The sequence below is a fragment of the Carassius gibelio genome, chromosome B14, assembly GCF_023724105.1.
Source record: "Carassius gibelio isolate Cgi1373 ecotype wild population from Czech Republic chromosome B14, carGib1.2-hapl.c, whole genome shotgun sequence".
Classification (NCBI taxonomy): Eukaryota; Metazoa; Chordata; class Actinopteri; order Cypriniformes; family Cyprinidae; genus Carassius; species Carassius gibelio.
The window spans coordinates 10,638,602-10,655,963 of NC_068409.1; the positions used below are offsets into that span (position 1 = coordinate 10,638,602).

The window sequence follows — 17,362 nt, forward strand, 5'->3', positions numbered from 1 at the left end:
TTATTGCCATTACAGCTCATGAAGCGTGTCCATCCAATTATACTGAGATGAGATGAGATGCAGAAGTGTATGTTTATGGGTTCTCATCAAATTTCTGATTGAATGTTTGAATCATTTCAGTCACGGAAGGAAATTATTTGGATAGATAGATAGATAGATAGATAGATAGATAGATAGATAGATAGATAGATAGATAGATAGATAGATAGATAGATAGATATTTTCTGGCTGATGGGTTGAATACTTTTATCAGTGTCTGTCAACAGCTGGAGAGCTTTATTTTCATGCAAAGTAGATAATTGTTGCAGTTTGTCTGCTGATTTCTGTGTTCAGTCCATATTTATCTGCTGCCATCTCCTGGATGGTGAGAAAGAAAGAAACCTGAAACACACTGAGCCAAATAATTCACATTTGGTTGATCTTCTTGAATACATTTATTTGTCTTACACTGAGAGTAACAGTCATACAGGTGAGCAACATCATGTGGGTGAGAAAAAAAAAATGCATTTCCTTTCATTTTCCCCCTTTAACTTTAATTTGTAACAACAATATTTTTTCCATAATGGACCTTTCTTGTTAGTCCTTTCCAAATGGGAAATTAAATGTACATGGAATACAAGACAAGTGAATATGTAATAAATTAACAGTTGATTTGTTTTTCCATTTGAAGGCAAAATAAATGGCGTATTAAGATATGTACATTATTAAATGCATTCATTCATTTTTATTAATTTGCTATTCTAAGAAAAACAAGAACAGACACCGAGGCGAGATCTTTTCTGATGATCCACTAACTGTCAACAGCCAGTTTGAGAGTACAGTGTAATACCATGATTCATAAAAAAAAAGGCCTGCTCAAACACAATAGTCTGCAGTTATTGTTTGTGAGAGATGTCTGTCTATTGATATCACCACTTTTATAAAGTCAGTCTCTAGTTCAGACACTCAGTATATGCTAATCGTGAAATTTAGTGACATGAAAAACTGAGACACTAAAGGCAAATGTTTCAAAATAATACCAATTACTGTTTTACAAGCAAACATACAAACAGTATATTTAAAGGAATATGCAAACATCTTAAGAGCTCTTGGAGTTTATTGTACTGATTACATGGAAATCGTGGATATCGCATGGGTGTTGTTACATGCTCGTGCAGTTCACAGGGTGTTATTATGTTATTTCGTCCTGTTGACGAGGTCGTTACAGATCCAATTTATACCATCCTGTAAATACAGGAAGATTTAGATGCAGTTTTACCCCTCAGACTGCTGTAATTGGTGGTCAAAATTATTAGAACACTATATTCTCACCAGTTATTAATGTTATTTCTAGTTTTAGCTGTAGTGTGTCAGTAGGAACAAACCTTCATTTAGCCATTAAGTGTAATGCTAGTGCCTCACCTGCACACCCTCTCCTGTGACCGCCGGACAGGCCTGGATCTGCCAGACTCGGTCTCTGTATGTGTGCAGGTTCAAACCCTCGGCGATCTCGCTGGCCTGAGACGCCGTATCCAGATCCTGTTTATTCACAAAGATGAGGATGGGTCCGCCTGCGAGATTTTCCTCGTCTATCAGCTCTGGCAGCTCCTACAGACATGTATGTAACAGCGGCATTCAAATTTAGGTCACAATATTCAACATCTGTAGTCAAATCCTCCAATTCTGTCTTCGAATTTGAATATATTAACTTTCCTGAGGTAAATGTAACTTTATGTGATTTGTTGTTTCCAAGCTGTTTAAAACATTTCATGACTGAAACACTTATTACATCATAAATGTATTTATGCAAATTTTTAATAAGGTGTCAGACTTTTGGACCCCGCTGTAGGCTATGTTGTTCCATGTTTTATTGTGTAATTGAACACAATTCACTGATAGCACACAAGTAACAAACAAATGACCTTTGTTCTGTGGGAAGATTCTGGGAATTGTATTTGCATATGATTTCTGGCCTTACCAAACCTGTTTCCTCAAACCGCTTCTTGTCGGTGCTGTCTATGACATAAACCTGCAGATGAACCAACAAGCATCTCTTGTTTATTAGCAAATAGTGACAGTTGACATATTGTGTATGCAGTCGGGATGCACCGAATCCAGGATTCGGATTCGGCCGAATACTGGGCTTTTTGACGGGTTTCGGTTTCGGCCAAACCTTAGGTTTTTTTTTCACTGAACCAAACCCTAGGCTCGGGGAACATTCGTTCCCACACTCGCAACCGGCTCTCACCTGTTAATGCAGAGCGTCTTGTTTTTTTTTAAATGAAACTCATTTCATGTGAAAGATTAGAGGTTTTACGTTAATTTAATTATGATGCAGGAGATGTGCGTGATCTTACGTAATATTTTTCGTAATATTTGGCTACTGTTCTAATCGTAGCCTATCCTACTGTTATAAACAAAAACTAAACAGCCTGCTAAACGTTTATTGAGTTAATGTTCAATTACATTAATTTCAGTTAAGTCACCAAACATATTCTGATAAAAAAAAAATAAAAAAAAATAAAAAATAAAACTTTTCTTTGCATTGCCGCACTTTTTTTTGAAAGGTTTTGGTTGTTTACTTGGGTAAGCATAGCTAAGCTTGGTAATTGTCAAAAAAGTTTTTCTCACTTGTCATCCTGGCATAATGTTGCCTATTCTTTTTTTTCTTTTTCTTTTTTTACAGTTAAAATGAAATAAAATGAAAAATACATTGCTGTGGACGTTGTTTACTTCATTAATGTGTTTTACTGTGTTCATGGAATAAGGATGCGAGTAGGATTCGGTATTCGGTTTCGGCCGAATCTTAAACAGTGGATTCGGTATTCGGCCGGGGACGAAAAAAGGACGGATCTTTCTTTGTCTGCCGATGTCCCACACGTTCAGTTTCATTCCATGAGAGGCCATGCTTTTGATGTTAAAGTGCTGGATTGGTCAATATCACCCAAAAATATCTGGCGTAATTTGCAAATCGATATGTGATTTGGTAACACTTATACTTTAATCACATACTAATATCTAAATAAAAAATTGGCTTACATCTTATTTTAAGGTGTCCTATACAGTGTGATTATATAAGTACTGAGCAATATTAATGAACTACCTGTACATGTAATTACTATATGGTTAGGGTCAGAATTAGGGTTCAGTTTAGGGTTACTTGCATGTTATTATGCATAATTTATTGTTATTATAATATGTACTTACATGTAACGTGTAACAAGGACACCTTAAAGTGTAACCACATAATATTGCTTTAGGAAATAACCAATGATCACATAAAAAAAAAAGTCCCCTTTTGTAACTTTATTTTTAAAGATGTGTTCTGAATCACTAACTTATGAGGCACTATTTCAGTTCGGATACTGTAGTTTCAAAACTTCATGCCAGTCAGATGGTTTCTTCTTGTCTAAGTGACTAGTTCTTGGTAAGGATAAGCTGCAGCTGGATTTCAGCAGGGCTGGTTTTGTTTAGACTCATTTGTGTTGGTGTGATGGTGTTCACTTGAGCAGTGTGGTTTTTCCCAGCGTTGTCCAGATCCACCAGAACTATCCTGAGCACCAGCTCTGTGGTTCCCTTCAGCTTCTGCATCACAGAGAGCAAACCCTAAACAGCACAAACACTACCATTATTCAAGCATACTGAGTTTACATTGTTCAAATGTTTACTTTTTGCCAACAACAACAGGAAATGTTTTGAACCTGATTAAATGTGGTTTTTACCGTTAACCATTTCTAATGTTTCAGAAACATTCTTACATTCACGTTTATTCAAAGCAAATTACATTGGATTCAAGGTTTAAACTGATCGGTTATCTTTTCATTGCACCATGCACCATGGTTTATTAATGGAACTTATGTTGCTACTTATTAGGAACGCTTTTTGAAATGTAAGTCAATTACGTATAAAAGAGTGGTTTGATTAATTATTTATTTAGAAGTATATTTTAGGGTTATTACTCTATTGAAATAACATAAACAATATTTAACTTGTAAAAAAAAAAGTTTTATTTCAGCTAGCCGTTTTTCATTTATCATTTTTGTAAAGTTTATTAAAAATAAAAATAAAATTGATAAATGCTTTGTAGTCAAAAAATAAAAAAATGACAACAAATTAACTAAAACCTGAACAAAAGTTAGAATTAAAAATATATGAGTTTAACTATATATTAATACAAACTAAGAAGTGTCTTAATTATACTAAAATTACACTTGATTTAAATCCCTAGCCCCCAAACGAGTAATAATAATGATTATTGATCAAAATTTTAAATCAAATGCCAAATTGCCTAATAAAAATAACACAATACTAAGGAAACTAGCATGCAGGAGCATTTTCTCAAGCACATTATTCATAGGTGAACAGATTAAGCTAATGGTGCTTTCTCTTGAGGACATGAAGCATGTATTTAAGAATGCTGCAGTTTAAGTAAGCAGTCGAATTGTTGACTATTGCACGGTTATCAGAAGCAGTTTCTCAGGGTAATGCACAGATCAGTCTGCCAGGCCCCATTCATGTAGTTAAGGCTTATAGAAATGAGATTTATCTGGGTCACGTGACCTATCTCTGATTGCTTGGACCCCTTTCTTTCTGTAAGACAATACTAATCATCCCAGACTAACTCACACCTAAAGCGTACATCATTTATCCAGATTACTGAACATACTACGTGTACGTATTTGGCAGACGCTAAATCCAATTCAAAATTGCATGTCCATTAAATGAATGTGTAAATGACTGTATCTAGCAAAGACAATTATTGAATAGTTTATTCTGGGTTTTCTGATCACAAATGAACTGGGCAGGGATACCAACACAGAGGAAGCGACAAACGTACCTTTGGAGCATCACCCATCTTGACTTCTGTCCTGTCCTGGTTGCTTATATTCTCCCGTTGTCCCCGCAGGGTTATGGATGTTTATTTAAATCACGATTACCACTGTGCTGACAATCCCTCTCCCATATTCAGGGGTTTGTGAGTGTGATAGAGAGCTAAAATTGTTAACTTGTGTTGTATTGGACTCTGTCAATGAGTGTAGAACATTTGCAGAATGGAGGATTAGGAAAGACTGAATTAGTGTCTCTCTCCTCACCACCCCCACTGAGACTTTAGCAGAATTATCTCTAGCTGTAGGTGCTGAGGGGAATCACAGCGACTTACTAACCCTGCTAACCAGTACTGTCACTTCAGGGTTAAAGTAGATGAGTTTTGAGACATTATTTAATGAGAAATTAGAAATTTAGCATTACATCACTTGCTCACCTCCTCTGCCATCAGAATGAGAGTCCTTACAGCTGATAAAAGCACCACAATAATTCACAAGTAATCCATACCCCTCCAGTCCAACAATTAACATCTTGTGATGTGAAAAGTTGCGTGTTTGTAAGAAACAAATCCATCATGACATTTTTACCTTCAAACTGTTGCTTCCAGCTATAGTCCCCTATCCAAAAAATATGTGTAACGATATACAAATCTCCATATTCATCGGGAAGAAGGAGGCGGGAACCGGAGCACAATCAAAACATAATTTTAATATTCAAAATAAACACAATACAGCGCACCAGCCCCTCGCGGACGACTGGTGCGCGCAAATAAATAGCAAACACATAAAATAATGTCCCAGGCCTGGTCCTCTCTCGTCCTTCACGGTCGTCGCTCCAGTTTTATATCCTTCCATCTCCTACATGGGACTCGATACCGGCGGTGGGGCGCAGGTGCAGCTCATCTTCAATCACTACACCTGGCCTCACTCCTCGTTCCCACGCCTCTCGGCCCCGCCCCACTCGCCACAATATGTTTCGTCTGAATCAGGAGAGAAATATGCACAGATCAAGCACAGGTGAAAACAGCCTAAAATAAATTCTAAACAAATAATGGGATGAAGGAAGCATTAATTTGGATATGAACTCAGAAGTGACAGTTTAAAGGTCCTAATGCTGGATTTGTTTCTTACAAACACAGCTTTTTGCTTCACAGGATGTTGATGGAATAGTTGAAATAATTGATGGACTGGAGTAATGCGGATTATTGTTGTGTATAAAAGTTAAGACTCGGCCACACCCCCCTAAAACGTCTAGTTCACACACATATTACACACCCCCACATATCTACATCACTATGTGGGAAGATTTGCATAACACCGCCCAGATGTTCACTCAAAGAAAGAAGGTGTACCTTTTATTCTCATTGTAGTATTGTTGTTGCCGTTGCTGCCATTTCGTATAGACGCTGTGTGTTTCATTCTGAAAGTGAAACTACATTGTTTGGCCTTCCAAAAGAGGATGATATCCGCTTCTTCATACCAGGATCTGATACATCAACTTTGCCGGATCGTCTTTCACTGTAGATGAAGTGGAGTCCAGCCCGGGGTCGACACATGTGGTTGCAGCAAGCTCCTTCCTTCGTAGAATCCGCCCACTCAAGGCCGCGGTGTGTGGTGCTGTTTCGTTGAAAGAATTAAACTACTTTGTTTGACCTTCCAAAAGAAAACAAGACTAGAAATCATGATTATATAATGTTTATAATGGGTTTTAGGTTTAATAAAATGAAAGGACATCACAATCTGTTAAGGGGCATAACATTTCCATCACAAGTTTGGGGTGTTCAGCCAATCACAATGCACTGGATAGCTGGCCAATCACAGCACACCTCGCTTTTTAGACCGATGAGCTTTGTGAAAATCGATGCATTTCAGAAGGTGAGTGTAATAATATGAAACTCCACATACATCGGGAAGAAGGAGGCGGGAACCGGCGCACAATCAAATGAAGACTTTAATGCCAAAAATAAACACAAAACAGCGCGTCAGCCCCTCACGGCGACTGACGCGCACAAATAAAAAGCAAACACATAAAATAATGTCCCAGGCCTGGTCCTCTCTCGTCCTTCACGGTCATCGCTCCAATTTTATATCCTTCCATCTCCTACGTGGGACTCGATACTGGCGGTGGGGCGCAGGTGCAGCTCATCTCCAATCACTACACCTGGCCTCACTCCTCGTTCCCACGCCTCTCGGCCCCGCCCCACTCGCCACAGTGAGGCATGGAGGAACAACAAGATGATTTAAGATAGTTTGATGAAAAATTTTGATTTTTAGGTGTTTTTTAGGCTATTTTTTTTTTTTACTTTTTAATGCAGATTTTAGTATCTTGACAAATCTGAGAACAGTTTGCAATATTGCCGAGATGTGAGATTATTGGAGTCTTTCTCTCAGGAGAAAAGCCAGCAAAAGCAATACTGTAAACAAGATTCTCAGTTTGCTCTCAATTTAATCTCATTGCTTTCTAGAAGAAACAATTAAGATCTTAAAGAAATCCCATGTGATTTCTCTTCTGTTCAACAGAAAAGAATTGCTCCTCTCGTTCTGAAAATATGGCAGCAAAAAAAAAAAAAAAACCCTGCTGAAAAAGGATTCACACTGCAAACATGTTTGTGTACATGTTAGATTTTAATGGAAATGGAAAACTTGACAGTATAGTCGAACACAGTACCAGGAGTTGTGTCCCAAATATTGAACTATACTATATATATATATATTGCACTTTGCCCATCTATTTGCAGATCTTGTCTGATAGCCTCTCCTTACTTTAAATGTACCGGTAATTAAAGATGACATTTGAGTGACGTGTATTTGTGTATTTGTGGAATTTTCAGTGTGTTTTATACAACAAAACTTCATAGAATAGTGCATAAGTGCATGAATTGACTCACCTCTTTGGAATGGTAAAAATACAAGAAATTTACAATGTAGAATGTGCAATAAAACAAAATTATAATAATAATAAGATGGAAGAGAAACTAATTTTATGAGTTGTAGAGCAAGAAAACAAGGTAACATTTTACAATAAGGATTGAATTTGTTAACAATATTAGTACATTAACTAACATTAACTAACAATGAGCAAGACATTATTAAAGTATTTATTAATCTTTGTTAACCATTCATTGTTCAGGTAGCTCTGGTCCATGAATAGATAACTTTTGTTAATGTTAATAATGTATTAGTAAATATAAGACTAATAAATACTTTAGAAGAATTTTTCCATGTTCGTTTATGTTAACTAATATAATATTAACAATTGTAACCTTATTGTAAAGTGATGCTCACAAAACGGTCCAAAAACAAATCTTCTTTCGTTTACTGATTATGACCACTGTATTTCACATTGTTCATTTCTGCATGTGCTTTTAGGATGACCTAACAAGTCAAAAAACATGCCATGTATCAAGCGATTCAGCTTCACTCCAAATCCTTTAATAATAATAATGTGTGAGCAAAATTGATGTGAATTGCATATAAAGTTAATAGAGTTTCATATTAAAAGCTCAATTTTTAGTTTATGTTAAAATTGCGTATTCCAAATGGATGGAAATTATATATGCAATTCAGAAACACAAATCCTAAATTTAGGTCTAAATATTTTTGGAGTGTAGAACTGAAAGGTCTCTGAATCAGGAGCTTCAGCTGCAGAAGCGCTCTCTCTCAGTAGTAGCTGGTGACCGTGTTCACAGAGCTGTGGATGTTCTCCAGGTTCTGCTGCCTTTGTCTCTTTCTGGCCTGACTCTGAGCTGAGAAAGAGAGAGATGGATGCCATGAAATACAGGATAACATGCATCTGTTTAATTGCAGAAGGTTATAAATGTACCTTGTCCTCTCTTGAGTGCGATCTTCATGACTATTGCAAACAGCATGAGGAGAGCAGCTGCTGCTCCGACACAAATCAGTAAAACCACCAAAACATTACCAGCTGACAGCAGAAAAGAAACAAGAGGGACATGAGAAATACTATCTATCCATCCATGCATTATATTTTAATGGTTGCATGCAAAATTATGCACAGGTGCATCTAAATTATATTAAGGGAAAAGGTCTTTATTTTTTTTATTTAATTTAAAAAGCAAACTTTCTTATATTCTAGATACATGGCACACAAACTGAAATATTACAAGATTTTTTTTTTTTTTTGATGGTTATGACTTACAAATTCAGTATGTAAAAAGAATTTGAATATTATATAATGATTAATTTTGAGTATAAGTAATGATTACTTCTTGGGCGAGTTTAGACCATGCAACGACAATTATAGGAAAGACTACTGACTTCACAGGGAAGATTGTCATGAAGAGCAGATTCAAGAACTTGGGAGAGCTTCACAAGGAGTGGACTGAACCCGGAGTCAGCACATCAAGAGTCACCACACTGCATTTAACCTGGGCTAAGGAGAAACTCTTGCTCAGTGGTCCACAGTCCTCTTTTCAGATGAAAGTTAATTTAGCATTTCATTTAGAAATCAAGGTCTGGAGTCTGGAGGAAGACTGGAGAGGCGCAGAATCCAAAGTCCAGTGTGAAGTTTCTGAAGTCAGTGATGATTTGGGTGCTTTGACGTCTACTGGTGTTGGTCCATTGTGTTTTATCAAGTCCAAAGTCAATGCAGCCATCTTCCAGGAGATTTTGGAGCACTTTATGCTTCCATCTGCTGACAAACTTTATGGAGATGCTAATTTACTTTTCCAGCAGAACTTTAACACCTGCCCACAGAGCCAAAACCACTTCCAAGTGCTCTGCTGACCATGATATTACTGTGCTTGATTGGCCAGCCAACTCACCTGACCTGAACCTCACAGAGAATCTATGGGGTATTGTGAAGAGGAAGTTAAGTAACATCTGACAAACAACGCAGATGAGCTGAAGGCCACTATCATAGCAACCTGGGCTTCAATAACGACTCAGCAGTGCCAAGCCGAATCCCTCCATGCTACGCCACACTGAAGCAGTAATTCATACAAAAGGAACTCCAACAAAGTATTGAGTTCATTATTGAAACTGCTTTGGAGATCTTGAACATTTCTGTTTTGTAAAAATTTTTTTGATTGATCTTTGAGAAAATATTCAAATTTTATGAAATACTTATTTTTTTTATTTTCCTAAGCTGTAAGTCATAACCATCAGAATTAAAACAAAAAACTCTTGAAAAATTTCAGTCTGTGTCCAATGAATATAGAATATAAGAACGTTTGCTTTTTTAAATTAAATTACAAAAATAAAGAACTTTTCCACGATATTCTAATTCTTTCACCGAAAGAATCAGTCAGGAATAATGAGCAGTACAGTCACCTTGTACTTCAATTGTTATAGTAGAGTTGTAGTTCCCACAAATGCTTTTAACCTGGCAGCTGATCACTGAGGTTTTTAGAATGTACTTGATTTGGAATATTTCATTATCTTCATTTTCCTGTAATTCATTGTTCTTTAGCCAGCTGATGGAGCCATGGGGAACATCATGGGTGCAGTTAACAGTCACGATCTCACCCTCTTTGACTTTGGTGGAAGAGGTGTTTACGTTCACATTAAAATCTGGGAAGGAGAGCAAAGGGTCAAAGGTCATCATACTACACATTTCATGTGTTTACGAATGATATCTAACAGATGAAGTCATTTTCCTCTTGTGGGTTAATCACTACAACGGGGGCGTAGAGAAGCAGGGGACACGGGGGAAGAAATTCGTCCCCCGCACTTTTTCAGTCAAATGTGTTTGCATAGAGCTTTTCAAGAGGTGGTGTGAATAAATATAGATTTAAATTCAAAGGGACAGGATAGTTGGCGCGTGACCTGATATTTTATTCAGACCCAGAATAAGGCGAGATGTACTTCAGAACTTTCAACTTCATTCATACTCGAAGCCAGGGGCACTCTCGCACATAAAGTCATACCAGGAAACTCCTAATATGGACAAAAAAGTCCAGCTATTGCTGTATGAAAACAGTTGCTTACACAGAAAAACTGAAACTTTTGGAAACACAAAGACATTAAACATAAGATTGTGACAATATATGTTTTTTCAAGTCATCTTCAGCAGGTGATAAATAAAGTATGAACAATGCAGTGCTAATTAGCATAGATTTATTACAGTATAGAAACTATTCTGCCTTATTATGTGATAAAAAAAGTGTTTGTAGTATATAAACAAGTCAATATTATTTGTTATTGTCCAGCAGTTATAGATTTTTAAGCAAATTAAAAGCTAGAAATTAGAGACAAATTTAAGTTTGTTTTAAATATTGATAATCAGGAAATCAGCATATTAGACTGATTTGATTTCTTAAGGATGTGACACTCAAGACTGGAGTAATAATGCAGAAAATTCACCTGTGATAGCAGGAATAAATTACATTTTAAAATATATTCAAATAGAAAATAGTTATTTCAAATAGTAAAAATATTTCACAATATTACTGCTTTTGCTGTACTTTGGATCAAATAAATGCAGGCTTGGTGAGCAGAAGAGACTTCTTTAAAAACATAAAAAGTTGACTGGTAGGCTATATACAGAAATGTTATATTATAATGTCTTTTATTATATTATAATGTAATGTTATTTATATATATATATATATATATATATATATATATATATATATATATATATATATATATTTCTGTCCCTGGGCTACGCCCCTGCACTGCAGTATCTCTGGTAGCATTGATTTGATCAGTGTTTCAGGCAATAATGCACAGTACTTATACCTTTTATCGTGCAATTTGACAGAAAATCTGGGGAAAAGGAGAATGAAAACAGATTTAATACATTCTCAAAAACAATTATTTCAGTCATTATAGATTTTGTATTTTTTATACTATCAGACATTTCTGATTAGTATGGAAGCTTTTTTTCACCACAGGATAAAAATAAATAAATACAAATAAAGTGATTACTACTCTTTATCTCACAATTCAGACTTTCCCCCCTGCAATTCTGAGTTTTCACAATATGTTGCTATTCTTTTTTTCTGTGTTTACATCTCAGAAGTGTGAGTAAAAAGTCATAATTTATTTTTGTATTTCATATTATTTGCCATTGATTACACAACTTTTCTTTCTCCTAAACTAGTGAATTTTTCCACTAATGTTTGTACAACAACGATGAAATGAAATGAGCATTTGAATACAGTTTAAATACAGAATCAAAAACCAAAATGTAACTGACCGTCGTTGCAGTTTTTTGATGTGTTCTGGCACAGTGGACATGCTTGAGATAGAACAAAAACATATAATCAGGTTATTTCGAATGTAAAAAGTCAAATGTAAAATAAATTTTTCTCTGCCTAGACTCTACCTTGTGATGTATTTATTCCTATAGGTTGAGAACAGTTAAAACATTCAACTGGTTTACACAGTTTATCTTGTCCAATGCCTGCACCTACTGAGAGAGAAAAAGACAATACAATATATTACTGCAGATAAAATATTAACCTCACACTGTAAAAATGGCAATCACGTTTTCTTTTATTGCATGTAAACATAGGGTTGAACTTCCATTTCTGACCTAAGGAACTGAACATTTATTTCCAGATGTTTCTTGATTATCTTTCCCTGCTTGTATTTTATTCTAAACTAAAAAAAATAACAGTTTCTGACAATATCCTGATTATGCCAAGCCACTTTCATTTGTGATATCTGTCATGATTCTGCCCTCGTGTCCTTGATTTTTCCTAGTCTTGAGGCAGGATCATGACAGACCCGTGTTTTGTGTACAAGCACATGGCCTTGCCTTTGGGCCATGTGCTTGTGTTGTCTCGTTCCCTTGCCCCGCCCCCCTTGTTAACCTAGTCGTGTCTTGATTGTCCCATCTGTGCCACCTGTCGTGTCTTGATTGTTCCCCCTATTTAGCTTTCCTAGTGTGCTCTGTCTTGCGTCGGTTCATTGTACCTCTGATGTGATTTGTGTGTGTTCCTCACCTGTGATTGAGATTTGTAATCTGTGATTTGTGACTGTTTCATCTAACTGTTCCACATTTGTGATTTGTGATTGTCATCCCTGAAGAAGTCTTTGTAATACCGTGAGTGTTTGTTTATAGTTAGTGTTAAGTGTCTTTATCTTGTCTGCCCAGTCTTATTTTGTTATTTAGTCATTTTCCTAGTCAGTGTTTTCCCCCTCGTGGGTTTTTGTTTTCCCTTTTTGTCAAATAAATCCTGTGTGTACCCGATTCCTGTCTGCACCTGAGTTCCTCCCTTGCCAAGATCCTGACAATATCATCCTCTAGGTATAGTGACATTATAAAACAAGTGAGTGATTTCTGTGAATGTGCATTACAATTAATCAATTTGTTTCATATTTATTTAATAATGTTCATGGTTCAAACATGGTTAAAAATATAAAAAAATAACTTTAAACTGACATCCTTTTGTAAGTGAACTGTTAACCCCTCTCAATTGTCATTATTGTTAACCATAACCGAAATTAAAACCATTAAATTCATATTCATTGCTTGAAATAAAATAAACATTAACTGAAATAAAATATTATACAAATAATATACAAAACTGAAGCTTGTTTTAGTACAGTTAGTTGCCAAGGCACTTCTATTTTTTTTTTGTTTTTTTCAAAACACAACAAAATTACTAAAACTTTCACAAAAATAAAATGAAAACGGTCAATAAATAAATAAATTCATATAAACTCACAGAGACGAAGACAGACGATGATAAACAGCGCTCTGCTAAACATTCTCGTGATCGCGCGTCCTGACGTCAGCGGAAGATGATTCAAAAACACAACATAAAGACACAGAGGAGTTTTATTTTACTTGACATTTGCTCTTAGTTTTTCCCCACTTAAATTATAACATATTTTAACAATTTTAACTCAGGAATTGCTACTAATTTTACAATCAATCAAGGCAAGTACTGAATCAAATGTGATTTTTTTTTTTTTATAGTAGTATTTAGTATATTAGAATATAGTATTTTCCTGCAAAACATACTCAAATAGTCTTTATTTACTTTTCTTTAAATTGTTTTTAAAACGAAGAATAATTTTATGAATTGAAAGATGATTAATAGGCAGATCAAATATATTTAGAAAGCCTTTTACCTGCTTTTTTAAGGCTGTATGTTTCAGATGTGATAGTGTAAGGCGTCAGGAGTGAGTGTCTCTGACAAGAGAGCTCTGTTCATAGACATATTCACACACAGATATATACACTGATAATCATGCAAATCTTCTCTGGAACCTGCGGGCACAGGAATATATTTCTATATACAGCTGACTGCTTTGCTTACAGTGATGCACAGAGGAAACGTGGAAAACTGTTGAATACATGAATTGTATGGATATCTGTGTTTCATTTGACATGTAAATTTAGTTTGTTTCAATACCGTTTGTAATAAAATTAAAGCTATAATAGAATTTATATATGTATATTTACTCCATGGATGAAATGTATGTTGTGTATTCTAATAATAATAATAAAAAAGATATGCTATGCATTTATATTCAGTGTCAACATATTTTCTGGAAATAATACATAAAACATTTTGCTTAAACTTTTTATTATTTTTTTTACTTCTTTTTTAAGAAAACAAACCTGATTCAAAGGGTATAATCAGATGGCATAAGTAAACCATCAAACCACACTTAAGACATTAAACATTGCCATACTATTAACTGCACTGAATAATTTGTTTGTTTGTTTTTATGTAAATCGTTTTATGTTTGTTTTTATGTGCATAATGTAAATCGAGCAAGCATGCCAAAGAACACATTTTAATCACCACAATATACCCTTAATATGTTAAGCACAAAATAACACCTCATAGAGGAACTTTGTTTTACCAAGTTAAAAACCAAGTTGCATATAAATACCATGATCTGAGCAACTAATTTTAAAAAGAAAAAGCTTTTACAACAAGATTTTTTTTTTAGCAAGCACTGGAAAAATATGCCTATGTAAAGATCCTACATAAAAAAAAAAAATAATTAAAAAGAAAAAGAAGATAATTAAATCACATTTATTCTGATTTAGCGAGTAACCCCAGAGTGCAGTCTGGACGATGGGGCGGGGCGACACTTCGAGGCGGAGCGACACGTGTCGCCCCGCCCATATTTGTTTTCCCCGCCTTTGACATTTTCCTCCGAGCCAGCAGGGGGCAGTTTGCGTTGAAACAAACAGAACGGTGGCAACTACAGCAGCAGAGTTATAACGCTATTCCGTTGATTGCTTGAGGTGAGTAAAAGTGGTTGTGTAAATATCTTATAATATGAAATGCGATGTTCGATCATTTATTTATCTATGGTACGTTCAATTTGAATAATTATTGTTAATAATTGTTATAAATTGCTCATTTTATTGTTCTTTGTGGATTGTAACAGTACACTCTGTACATAGCTTTAGTTCATAGGTTCGATTTTACAGAGGTATGGCATCACATTTGTCAAGTTATTTGAACAGACATGCATGATTTTTGTGTGTATATTATTATTATTACTATTTTTCAGGATGACATGATCAGGAGGTGGTGGTGTTCTGTTCTCCTGGACAGCTTTACTCCGCAAATGTATGTAGCTGTTTGAATGTTGCTTCATGAAACATTACTCTGTACTATATCTAGCAATATACCTACCTCTTGACATTTGTTCTTTTAGAGCTCAACCACTGAGGGGAGGAACTTCACCATTCACCATGTCTTCAGGCAGAGTCCAGCAAAGCAGGTTATTTGTGCACATACATTCATTAAGAACTAATAATTACATGTGTGTACATGCAGAGGTATTTTAGTTATTACAGCTACATAGTTGTTCAGATGTGAAATTGGTATTATGTACAAGTACTATATTGGTCAGCACTGTGGATTATTTAATATATAGCTATCAGTTAACATCAGCATCAAAGACATTTAAAAACATTTCAGCTTAATTCATTTTCAGCGAGTTTTTTAAATAACTTCTGTTTGCGATCTAATGTGGATTTAGTTCACCATATAAGACAGAAATATTTATATTCAATGTAAAAGATCTTCATGTGGATCATGCATACAAATATATACAAATATCTCACTGGATTATTACAATTAATGGCAAAAATGAATGTGTGGAAATGTAAACTAATATATCCTACTGACACACAACAGCAAAAGATATAAATAATTGTCTTAAAACAGACATTTTTTTTTCAATGTGAAAATACTAACATGCCAAATACTTCTGCACAGTACTGTATATATTAACATTTTATTAGTGTTATTATAAAAGAATGAGTATGCAGTTGTGACAACAATCTATAGTTTTTAATGAGAGTTTTAAAGCAAGGTTGTCTGTATTCAGTGTTTATATAATGTTTAATAACTTTTATATACATGTATAAATAAATCTATGTATGTTTTTGATTCAACAGCTTCCACTGGAAATCCTCAGGGAAGTTATTTTGTCGGCGGGTGACTCTGCATATCTGACACTTTCTCTGGTTTGCAGATGGTTTAGGGATGTGCTCCGAAGTTTTTCGGAAAGCGGCACAGTTTGCCTGGCTAGAGAGTAAGATTTCCCCGTTTAATGCTCATTCTCCAATTGAATTTTGTAGTAGAAGGCTGTTAAACTTTTTTTGTATTATTATTATTATCTTTCATGTATTTTGTCTTTACACTATAAGTTGTGGCCAACTGGAAGAATTGTCCTCCTGTCTCCTGACCGTAACGAGTTCAGACGGATATACAGCATCAGGGACTGCTTGCAGTGCAGAGCCCTTTTCAAGTTTAACCCACCAGGGTACAGGGAAGAGACCGGCGTGGTGATCTTCTGAGCTTTTGTTTACACAGGATTTTGTTCCAAGGACTGTTTTTTTTTTTTTTTTTCGGCATGAAACACATTTGTGTGTTAAATTCATTGAGGGGAAATAGAGAATGGACTGAGATCAACTGGTTTTGATGTATTAATTGATGTCATTTAAAGTTAAACTTTGCAGTGTATAATGTTTTAATAAAAAAGCTATGAAAAACACGTGCATGACAACAGGTTTCAGTCATTTACATCAGTCTATCATTCTTTAAGGTTTCTCATATTTGATGATAACATCATTTGCTATGCATTGCTCATAATGGATTCTTAATTTAGTTGTGACAGGATTGTGAGGATTAATGAGGTTTTCAGTAGTGCAGTTCAGAAAACAAATAACAGAAAGTAACAAGTGTTTTTTCCTTGCAAAAAGTAACCATGGATTTATTGTAGTAAAAATATTTGTTGGCATATTAATTACTGTGAGCTGTAATTATAAAAACACCATAGTTTTACTATAGTTACTGTAGCAGAACCATGGTAAATTTTCGTAGGGGCCAAGGGAATGTTCACAATATTATTGGTGACGTTCAGAGACTGGTGACAATTTGTTACACACACACACACACACACACACACACACATATATATATATGTATGTATATATAATTTGAATATATAAATCAAGGTACTCCATGACTATCTACATAACCATACTTCGCATAATATTGCCGTGTCATTTTCAAACCAGCGAGTAATGCCGAGGTAGCGTCTACACTACAGCCATTGAGGGAGTAGACCATTTATTTCTATTCAGTTCGTCGTAATCCAAAACT

At 35.2% G+C, this 17,362-nt stretch overlaps 2 protein-coding genes and 1 long non-coding RNA gene across 4 annotated transcripts; 1 reads left to right on the forward strand and 2 right to left on the reverse strand.

Annotated features, from left to right (window-relative positions):
- Positions 1-1,176: 1,176 nt before the first annotated feature.
- On the reverse strand, positions 1,177-4,834 carry arl3l2 (ADP ribosylation factor like GTPase 3, like 2). Its single transcript, XM_052575292.1, has 6 exons — positions 4,817-4,834; positions 3,459-3,585; positions 2,818-2,903; positions 1,958-2,032; positions 1,402-1,587; positions 1,177-1,224 (listed from the first exon to the last, which is right to left on the reverse strand). Exons 1-6 carry the CDS (start codon positions 4,832-4,834, stop codon positions 1,177-1,179), a joined length of 540 nt encoding a protein of 179 aa, XP_052431252.1.
- Positions 4,835-7,613: 2,779 nt separating this feature from the next.
- LOC127971772 (uncharacterized) lies at positions 7,614-14,171 on the reverse strand. Its single transcript, XM_052574997.1, has 8 exons — positions 13,854-14,171; positions 13,445-13,504; positions 12,097-12,183; positions 11,968-12,009; positions 11,508-11,534; positions 10,098-10,337; positions 8,629-8,730; positions 7,614-8,551 (listed from the first exon to the last, which is right to left on the reverse strand). The coding sequence occupies exons 2-8, from the start codon at positions 13,485-13,487 to the stop codon at positions 8,466-8,468; spliced, it is 627 nt and encodes a 208-aa protein (XP_052430957.1). The 5' UTR covers positions 13,488-13,504; positions 13,854-14,171; the 3' UTR covers positions 7,614-8,465.
- A 610-nt stretch (positions 14,172-14,781) lies between these two features.
- Positions 14,782-17,248, forward strand: LOC127971819 (uncharacterized). Of its 2 annotated transcripts, XR_008156924.1 has the most exons (5): positions 14,782-14,985; positions 15,258-15,316; positions 15,405-15,470; positions 16,153-16,289; positions 16,405-17,247. It is a non-coding gene; the product is annotated as an uncharacterized LOC127971819 (long non-coding RNA). The 2 variants fall into 2 exon arrangements; XR_008156923.1 differs by having other exon boundaries at positions 16,153-17,248.
- Positions 17,249-17,362: the final 114 nt, after the last annotated feature.

Bases quoted from the DNA above. Each gene is read 5' to 3' on its own strand.
- arl3l2 (XM_052575292.1), bottom strand. The intron at 2,904-3,458 runs TGAGTCTAAACA...GACCAATCCAGC, and splicing joins CACCATCACACCAACACAAA to ACTTTAACATCAAAAGCATG. The intron at 2,033-2,817 runs GTCCCCGGCCGA...CTAATAAACAAG, and splicing joins GAAAGATCCGTCCTTTTTTC to AGATGCTTGTTGGTTCATCT.
- LOC127971772 (XM_052574997.1), bottom strand. From the start codon at position 13,487: ATGTTTAGCAGAGCGCTGTTTATCATCGTCTGTCTTCGTCTCT. The intron at 12,010-12,096 runs GTAGAGTCTAGG...TTCTATCTCAAG, and splicing joins AGGAATAAATACATCACAAG to CATGTCCACTGTGCCAGAAC. The intron at 8,552-8,628 runs GTACATTTATAA...TCTCTTTCTCAG, and splicing joins CGCACTCAAGAGAGGACAAG to CTCAGAGTCAGGCCAGAAAG.